This window comes from Triticum dicoccoides, chromosome 1B (genome assembly GCF_002162155.2).
Source record: "Triticum dicoccoides isolate Atlit2015 ecotype Zavitan chromosome 1B, WEW_v2.0, whole genome shotgun sequence".
Taxonomy (NCBI): Eukaryota; Viridiplantae; Streptophyta; class Magnoliopsida; order Poales; family Poaceae; genus Triticum; species Triticum dicoccoides.
In genome coordinates this window covers 442,749,578-442,759,780 of record NC_041381.1, presented here as the reverse complement: position 1 = coordinate 442,759,780, position 10,203 = coordinate 442,749,578, and the positions used below count along the sequence as shown (strand labels likewise).

Below are 10,203 nucleotides of genomic sequence, written 5' to 3'. Positions count from 1 at the left end.
GATGCTAGATTCCGCGCCATCCCGTGTCGTCAGATTTTGGTCTCCCGTCATCTCTGCGCCCCTTTCTCCCTGCAACGTCGTGCCCCCTTGCACTCGACTCAGCCTGACTGGCTAAAAACGGCCGTGGTACTAGCGAACCAGAGTTTCGGCTGCTTTAAGGTCCGTGTCATTGCGAGCCAAATCTTTGTGTGTAAGGTATCAAATCCGTTTTTCCTGCACACACTCGCCTGTTCTAGGGTGATGCAGCCTACCAAACACTGCTTTAGATTTGTGGAGTAATTACATATAGCAAATTTCTAATATGCCGAATCTGAAACTGCTTAAAGTGTGATAGAGAGACAAAATATAACATTCGGGGCGTAATCATATCTACTCCCTAGGAACGGAGGGAGTAGCAAATTTCTTTCGGGGTTTTCCGCAGGTTATTACCTGAACTACGATTTCACCCAATTTCCATGAAAAATAGGGTGAGAAATCTGCAATTACCCTCCTTTTAATTAATCGATCTTTCTATTCATGAACATCAGCTAAGCTTGAACCACGTCCAAACATCGATCTTCACACAAATCACACGGTTTGAGGAACATATCCTTTGGATTTCAATCGAATGGGGCAGGCACATTTGATAATTGAGATAGCCAGCACTTCCATTTCCATGCGCGATATGGTCGCCTCCGATATGTGACGAGCTTCAGCCGCGGGAGCATGCGGTGCACCGCACGAGGCCGTTCTCGTTGCACGCTGCGCAGACACGGAACCCCCTAGTCTTCTCGCTGAACCAGCGATGGCTGCCGCCGCACGCGGCGCAGGGGGCGAACCGCGAGCCGCCGCAGGACGCGCACGGCGTGGGTGGAAGCTGCGGCGCCCCGGCCACGACGCGCCGGAGCTCCCCGCTCTCGTGCAGCGCGCGCACGTCGTCCGCGTCTCCGACGAGGCGTCCGGCGACGAATAGCTGCGGCAGCGGCGGTTGGTCCCGCCGCATCAGCGCGCGGAGCTCGGTGAGGAACGCCGCGTCCATGGACACGTCCCGCTCGTCGACGCCGACACGGAGGCCGCGCAGGATGGCGCGCACGTCGCGGCAGGCCTCGAACGTGGGCCGCACGGCCCGTAGGGAGGTGAAGTAGAGCACGACACGCCGCTCGCCCGCCACCGCCGCCGCCGCTGCCTCCTCGGCCGCCGCGAACGACTTGCACGTCCGCAGCTTGGTCGACGACCGCACGCGGTGCAGGACGATCTTGCCTGCGCCGGCGGCGGGTGGCGCCGCGTCATCAAGGACGGAGCCGATGCCGCTGTGTTCTTTGGACGGCGACGTGGCAGACGGGGATAACGACGGGGAATGCGTGAGCCGCCCGGCGGCTGGCTTCCGCCGGCTCCACGACGACCACATCGCGGTGGTCGAAGGCTGGCGAGGTCGGCGGGCGTTTCTTGGTTCGCCTTGGAGGGGAAGGGGAGGAGAGCGCGCGGTGGAGAGGAAGTCTGGCGGGGTCGTGCCTGCCCGATCGTGCGCGCGCGCGCGTGTTGGCTTCGGTACCTAATTAGTTGGCTGCCCGGCCATTGGCTTTGCTAAATTTAACCATGCCTTTTAACTGTCTCGAGTGTTTGTGTGGCGTCCATTTGCTCGGTGTTGGTTTTTTTTTATCTGTTCTAGCTTCATCTCTTAATTTGGAAGCTGAATGGAGAGCGGAGATTGTCGTGGTTCTAAGGCTGACAGTAGAAAGGGGTAGGTATGGAGAGACAAGATCTCAGCTATGGTGAAGGTGTACACACGAGGTTTACGAGTTCAGGCAGGGGCGGAGCCAGGACGAAAAACTAGTGGGGGCAAAGAGGTTACAATTTTTTTTAGAAACATGTGTACGTACTAATGGGCACATCATATAAAGGACCAACCACACAAGCATACATATAGTGTCGAAGAAGCAAAATCATATAATTTATTATAAGATAATGTCATCACACACATACCTATGACATGTTCAGTGCCAAAATAAAAGTAAACTAACCACTTAAGACAGAATAACTTGAGAAAATTATGGGTATGCCATCCCTTTTTGTTGCTATGTCCCTGATTTCTAGCCTTCAGGCTGCATGAAAAAAAATCATTTTTAAACATAGAGAGAATGTAAACGTTGATAGATGAAAATAAATGCTTGAGCACATTACCTCCTTCCTTTTCATCCCACGACGATTTTTCGCATGAAAGCGTTTAACTATCACCTCATTAGGAATAGTATCCAACATTTCTTTTTCCACAAAGCAAATAAGGCTATTGCTCAAATAATCATCACCCATCTTGTTACGCAAAGCATTCTTCACAAGCTTCATTGCCGAGAAGCATCTCTCAACAGTTGCAGTGGCAACAGGAAGAGTCAGTACTAGCTTTAAAAGTCGATAGACAAAAGGATAAGAATGATGCTTCTTTGTAGACACCATCAATTTAGCCAGGCCATTGATAGTTTCCAAGCTAGCAAATCTTGTATCATTGCGTACATTATTTATGTAGAGCCAAAGCTCTTTCTCAAGATGTTCTAGCTCGTTATCACTAAAGTCATTAGGATAGAACTTAGCCAACTTCATCAGCTTCTCATCATCATAGTGACTAAACTGACAACTTGGGTTGAAAGCAGACATACAACAAAGCAACTCATTGTTTACCTCATTGAATCCACGGTTTAGTTCTTCTACCAATAAATCCAAAACAGCAAAAAAAAAACAGTCGACCCGGTAATGATGCTCATTATTAATGCCAGTCCTTTGCCTTGGCTTCTTTGGATTTACATACTCCTTTTCCATGTCCATAACAGAAATATCATTCTTGTTGCAAAAAGAACATACCTTGCTCAAGAGAGAATTCCATCCATGCTCAGATCTAAGCTTATCTAGCTCTCGCTTAGCTGATGCCACATCTGATATAGCATTAACAATGTCCATATCCTTTCTTTGAAAGGTTTTTGATAGCCCATTTGTTAAAGCAAATATAATCATCATCATATGTAGGAAGAATGCAGAATCAAATGACTGGAAATATTTTAAAAGACCACTGGTTTGACGTTGCTTAGTAGCATCTGAACCCTCTTCCTCCACATATTCTAGTACTTTTATCACAGAGGGAAACATCTTAGACAAACTCAACAAAGTGGTATAATGAGAATTCCATCTAGTATCACCTGGTCTCTGAAGAGAAAGCTCCTGGTTTAATCCTGATCCTGTAGCAATCTCTCCCTTACCAATCGCTTTCCTTACTTCTTCTCGATGGTTCTCTCTAAGTTTATCCTTTCTCTTGCAAGATGATCCAACAACAGTCACCAACAATGATATCATATCAAAAAAATCTCCAACATCAAATATCTTTTTTGCAATGGCCACAACAACCAAGTTAAGTTTATGAGCAAAACAATGTACAAAATAAGCTGAACTGTTCTCCCTCATAATCTTGGCTTGCAAACCATTAAACTCACCTGCCATATTGCTCGCTCCATCATAACCTTGTCCTCTCACTTGTTGTAGACTCAAACCAAGTTTTGCAATTATAAAATCAATTTTAGACTTGAGATAAATAGATGTTGTTTCCTCCACATGAAGAACACCAACAAACCTCTCATTTGACAGTCCATGTGTATCAACATAACGTATAACCACTGCCATTTTCTCTTTGTCGGAAACATCGCGACATTCATCAACTAATAAGCTGAACACACCATTGTCAAGCTCCTTCAAAATACAATTCAATACTTCTTCTGCAAAGCACTCGATGATATCCTTTTGAATTGTTGAAGACAACAACTGATTATGAACTGGGGCATTTTTGAATGCTTTGGCTATAACATCATTGTGCATAATTGTATAGTCCATTAACTCCCGATAGTTTCCTTTATTTGTAGACTCTTTTGACTCATCATGGCCCCGAAACGGTTGTCCTTGATGCAACAAGTATCTGCATACATCAATTGCAGCATTTAATCGGATAAGATGCTCATTTTTCTCAAGTTCACTCTGTTTATGAAAGGCTACAAGGATTGATTGTTCTGTTCTCATTAGATCCTCACCATTCTTAAGTGCCTTATTATGGAAACTATCACGATCACCAACATGAGTCACAAATCTCTCTACTGCCTTCTTCCAATTGACAAATCCATCTACCACAAATGCATCATGCCCAGGTTTGTTACCTTTAATGTTGTCTCTAAACAAATAGCAATACAAGCAATATGCCTTGTCCTCTACCTCACTGTACTCTAGCCAATTACGATGCAGATCATACCATTCAGGATTGAAATACCGCTTACTCTTACCAATCCACCTGGGTTTAAACTTGGCTGGACAAGGTTGATAAGTCCCCCATGTCAGGTACTTTCTCCTAATCTCCTCATGTTGATTGATATTATAATCTGTAAGTCTCTTCCTTTTAGATGGATCCCGAGTAAGCTTGTCCAGATCAACTATTTCAGGCATACTACTAGTTGTGGATTTTGCAAAATATCTCTCCATTAGCTTTCCTGGCAATGTCAAATAGTTAAATGATACATAAATTGACGTACATCAAGTCAGTATAATACTATAGTATATATATTTTATTCTACTCCCAGCAGAACTGAACCTAGGGTTACAGGAGTGGTCAAACTTATTCATACGAAGTGGTTATATGAAGCTAGATTCAGTTAACCTAATTACCAACTTGTACCTCTTAGACATGGAAGCAAAATAGACTAATACTTTGAAAATTAGAAGGGAAAGATCAGAACTGAACCTAGAGCTGATGAGTGGCGCATGTATTTTTCAGTTTTTCTCCTTAGGGACGGCAACCCCGGCCGGCCGGCCGGTCTGCGACTCGGCGTGTACGTGTAGAACTGCAGATCGAGGCTGATAGTTGGGTGGCAGCGGCGGCTTCGTTTCGCTTCGGCGGTCGTGCGAGAAGCCAGGCGACAGATCACAGACGAATGATACGGTTTTCTTTTTGATTGACCAACGCGTATGCTTCTAGCCTGCTCGTATGCATTAACTCGTGTGATCGTGTCTCAATCTCTCTAAAGAAGGGCTCCTCCGCTGTTGTCTTTTTTCCACACAAGAGAAGATGGGCTGGGGCGCTGGGCTTCATATAACACATCTGTAGAGAAAGTAGCCAGGAAGTGGGGGCAAATATCCTGGGCCAAGCGGGGCAAAGCCACGTATCTGAAGCCAGGTATAAGTGGCCCCAAAAATCGAGTGGGGGCATTCGCCCCCACGACCCTCTACGTGCGTTTTCCCCTGAGTTCAGGCCCTTCTCAAAGGAAGTAATAGCCCTACGTCTCGGTGGTCGATTGGATTATATGTGTGATGTTACAGGGGGTGCGAACCCTTGTGCCAGAGGAGGAGGGTGGCTTATATAGAGTTCGCCAGGACCTTTCCCGCCCTCCATTACAAGGGAGTTAATGTACATAAAGTGGTGGCGTTACTGGTAACGCCAGCCTTAAGTACTATTAATGACCTTAAAGACTACGGAGTGAGTGCTTGTCCGTTGCACGCTGAGTGACTCATGGTCTTGGGGAGGTCGAGTGATTCTCTGGATGGTCGAGTGACAGTAGGTAAGAAGACTCCCGAGTGACAAGATGTTGAGTGGATTGCACTCGACATGTTTGACGGGGGGTCTCATGTTGCCTCTTGACCTTCTTGCCTTCTTGGGTAGTGACCTTGTGTAGGACGTATAGGTCAGGCCTATGACCCTACCCTAGGTCTGTATCCTCATCAGTAGCCCCCGAATGGATTAAGGTTCAAGTGGAAAGCTGGTTAGAATTGAACGTGTTCTGAGTTTTGCGCCTTCGCGAGCATTTTTTTGCAAGATGGAAAACTCGCATCGGTATTTCAGCGTCGATTCAGTCGCCTTGATCATTCAGGGAGATGTCGACTGAACTTGTGGCATCGTTTGCCGAGTGTTGTATCGAAGTGCAGGATCTTGGGCGCGATTGGCTGCTGCATATCCCGGATTTCGCGGGATATGAAATTTTGGGGAAGCGCGTGGGACGGGGAGTGCCGAAGCGGGCGGAGCGGATAAATAGTGATGCCTCGGTTTCTGCGCCACCTTTTTCACCACGTACGCTGCGCGCGACTGTTGCGGGATTTGACAGGATTGCCTGGTCCCACGCGTCAGTCACTCGGAAGCGACCCTTTATAAGGTGACGGGGCCGAGGCATTTGCACTGTGCATGCCTTTTCCTCCTTCTTCCTCCACTTCTCCGCCGCGCCCAACTCTTCTGTTCCGACGACGCCGCTCCGCCGCCATGGTGAAGGACAGGAAGGCGGTGCTGGAACGCGCAAGGAAGGTGAAGGGGGTGACGAAGGGCAAAAAGCAGCACCGCGGGTCGTCATCGCGCATGCGGCTGCCGCCGGGCTGGATCCAGGGCGATTGGATCCGGTCTTCGATTCGGCAGGAGGATCTGGACGAGCTGGCGGAGTCCGGGCTGATCGCCAAGGGAGCGGCAAGGTTGCCAGAGGCGGAGATGAATCCTCAGCCTCGACCGGGTGAGTGCGTATTGCTTGCCACCCACGTCGACCGGGGTTTTTCGCTTCCTCCGCATCCTTTCTTCCGGGGGTTCTTGAACTTTTTCAGTGCCCAACTCCATCATTTTTCTCCAAACACCATCATGCATCTGGCCGCCTTTGTGTCGATGTGTGAAAATTTCTTGGGGTATCGACCGCACTGGGGTCTTTTCAAACACATCTTCACCATCCGATCCTAGTCGGTTAAAAAAGCGAAGTCGAGTGACTCAAAGACCAACGTCATCTAGATGTGTGGGGGTTTAGGTATCCAAAAAGGCATAAGAGCTCTTTCCCTGCCATGACTCTCCCGGAATCGGTTAGGGGCTGGCAGTCGACCTGGTTCTATTGCCAGGACGAGGCAGCTCGAGGTCAGTCGACTGGCCTCCCCCACTTCACATTCGACCGCGTCCAAACTCCTTCTCCACTCAAAGTGACCGCTGCTGAGAACGTGGAGACGAAGATGCTGGTAGAGAAAGTGGTTCAGCTTATCAATGAGGGTGTTACCGGCCTGGACCTGTTGGAAGTGTTCCTCAGTCGACGCATCCAGCCTCTCCAGGCCCGTGATCATCCTATGTGGCTGTACTCTGGACCTGAAGACACCGCTCGGGTCCATCCAGAGAAAGTGTCGTCCGAGACCGTGGGCATGTGGTTGAGGAGTATCACAGGCAATTAGGACAATCCCAGGGGATCCAGGCGAGTTATTCCTTTCAGAGACAACAATCCACCCGACAAGGTAATTCTGACTGCTTGGCGCATAAGTTCCGACTGCACTTGATGTTGACTGATTTTTGCTTAACTTTTCGTCTTGTGGGTTTTCACCGAGATGTACTCTATGCCCAACGGTGAACAAGCCCTGGAGCAGGGCCAGGAGGAAGAGGCCAGCATGGACAAAAGCAACGACTGGGAGTCTTCGGATGGAGAGGAGGAGGAAGAGGGCGAGGAGTCGGACGACGAGGAAGAGGTCGACTCGCCACCGTGTTCCGAGCGCCGATCCAAGCAGCAACACGATCCGACGGGGGGGCGTGGGAAGAACATGGCTCCGAGTACTCAAGCTCAGAAGCACACTCGGACGTCGACTCCGGAACCGACAGAGAAGACCGCCAAGCAGCCCAAGGTTGCTCCTCCCAAGACTCGGAAGACTTTGCCGCGGATCAAGATGGACGTCCCAGTGGCTTCGGGGTGAGTAACACACTTGTGCTTATACAAACCGACTGAAATTTCTGTTTTGACCAATTGGATTACGCGTCATTCCAGACCCACCTCTGCTTCTACTGACATGGATGTCGACAAGGCACCAGGAGATGAAGAGGCCACCTCCCGAGCTGGTAAGTTCGTTCGACCAAGTTTTATTTAGTCGAGTGGGTAGTCAATCGGCTGAATATTTGATACTTCTCTCTTTCTGTAGCTCCGCAAGAGATCGTTGTGCTCCCTGATGACGAGGAAGAAGAAGCACCTCTACAGTAGAGGAGGAAGAAGAGTGGAGGCTCGGGCAGGAGGAGGCTTGAAATCCAAGTCCCTCAGTCGACGCCGGCGCTTGAGGCGGTGGTCGAACGTTCCGAAGGGCCAGTTCGGACCAACGTCACATTCTCCATCCCGCTGACGACTGATCGTCCGTCGGGATTGACTGCACAGACTCCTGTCGTTCCAGTGCAACTCCACTCGTCCGACCCGGTAACTGCTTCGACCACCTTGGAGCCATCACTCTTCGCCACGTATCAAACTCCATACGACTCGCCAGGCGCCGCTAGGGAAGCTCTTCGTCAGGTGAACCTTGTCATGGAGCAGGTGAAGGTGATGCATGAAGCTAGCCAGGTAGCTTACAAAGCCATCACTACCCTTCAGACCAATGTTCAGGTCAGCAAAACTCCGACTGAACTTTTGAGTGTTGCTTTATATCTAATCACCCATTGGGTGTTCCTTTGTTTAGAGTCTCAGTAAACTGTTCGAATCATTGGGGGCACGCCGAATGCACCCACTAGGTGTAGTCCCCGAGACCATGGTCGACTGCTGGCAGTCAACTGAGGTCTAATGATATATCCCTTTTTTTTGAACTCACGCTGGGCAGACCCTGCTGAGTATTGATCTGAACCAGTGGGGGCACCCTAAGTGCACCCACTGGGTGTAGTCCCCGAGACTACTGTTGAATACTTGATTCAGCAGTAGTCTTAGAGTAACTTTTCTCTGTCACCATCTCTTATTTCTGTCGACTGACATATCTCTCTTGCTGACTATAGAGGTCTTGTGATCTTGGAGCTCGACTCTCCGAGTTAAAGAAGAAGCATATCAGCGTTGAACTTGACCTTGAACTCGCAAAGAAAAATCTCAAGACTGCCCAAGAAGAGACGGCCATCATGGGAGGTAATCATTCGACCGTTTAGTCTGCTTTGTAGCTCGCACTTCGCACTGGTTTTTCTTTCAGTCTCTTTGAACCGAGTGACTTCACACAAGCAGATGTGCGTAGTGAAAATCGCCAACTTCAGGCTCGTCTAAAGAGTGTTGTTTCTTTAGAGAGGATGCAGGAGGCTTTGGAGAAGAAGGACCTGGACCTTGCTGCTGCTCAGAAGGAAGCACGCGAGAAGATGAAGCTTGTGGACCAGAAGCTGGCTTCAGTCGGCAAATTAGAGGAGGAGAACGTGAAGTTGAAGGCCACCATCTCTGAAGCTAATCAAGAAGTCGGGCAGCTGAGGAAGGACAAAGAACCTGACCACAGAAGTCGGCGGCCTTAGAGCCAAGACAGACAAGCTAGAGTCTTATCTGGAACAACTTGCCGCAAAACTTGTTCTGAAGCTTGAAGGTATGTTCATTCGACTAGTCAATTTGTCGTTAACTAAAGTTTGTTGTCATGCTGTCGACTCATCGTTTTTTTGCGATGGGACAGAACTGTGTCAGGACTTTGAAGCTGAAACTGGGCGGGTCGAGACAGGTCTCGACCCCATCAATTGTCCCGTGAAAGATGACGTTGCAATGAATCTGCTGCAATTTGAGTCATGCTTGGATGGTGCAGTCGCTTATCTGGCTCGACTGAAGGCGGCGATGAACCAAGTGGACGCTGAACTCTGGCCTCAGGCGGAACTTTCTCAAGACCAAGAGTCACTCATGACTCGACTTAATCAGATCTCAGGCCGAGTGCAAGAGGGGAAGAAGTCTTCTGCTCGCTGTGGTGCTAACGTCGCCTTATCATTGGTCCGAGTGCACTACAAGGAGGCTAAGGAAGACAAGCTAGCTGCTCTCAAGGTAGCGAATACTAAGAAGCATTCCTTCCAGACCTTTATGGACACCTTCCTCGAAGCAGCCACTCGTATTGCTGACAGCATCGACCTCGACAGCTTCTGCGATCCGGCCAGTCCTTCTCCCGTTGAGTGATTGAAAAAAAATTATGCTTCACCTTTATTTGCCTTGGGATGCCGAGTGATTTTGTAACCGCTAAAACTCCTTTGGGCTTGATGCCCGAGCACTTTATTCTGCGATCAGGAATCTTTGGATTTATCTTCGAATATGTTGCGTTTATCATCGAGTGATATTCGTTCTTCTCTCGGATTGGTTTTTGTTTGCTTGATGCAGCCTCTGAAGAAGAATTAGCAGTCGACCGATTGGACAAACCTTGAGCAGCATTGATCAGCTCATCAGCAAGGCACTCAGCAATGGTCTTGATGTTCCTGTCAGCCGTCTGCTTTGGCGTCGACCGTTGGAGGGG

The 10,203-nt window shown here is 48.9% G+C and overlaps 1 protein-coding gene across 1 annotated transcript; it reads right to left on the bottom strand.

Moving 5' to 3' along the window:
* Window positions 1–411: 411 nt before the first annotated feature.
* On the bottom strand, window positions 412–1,387 carry LOC119350451 (uncharacterized protein At3g28850-like). Its single transcript, XM_037618282.1, has one exon. The coding sequence runs from the start codon at window positions 1,385–1,387 to the stop codon at window positions 692–694; it is 696 nt and encodes a 231-aa protein (XP_037474179.1). The 3' UTR covers window positions 412–691.
* Between the last annotated feature and the right edge of the window lie 8,816 nt (window positions 1,388–10,203).

What these genes read in the sequence shown, in the direction of transcription:
- LOC119350451 (XM_037618282.1), bottom strand. Translation starts at nt 1,387, where the DNA reads ATGTGGTCGTCGTGGAGCCGGCGGAAGCCAGCCGCCGGGCGGCTCACG.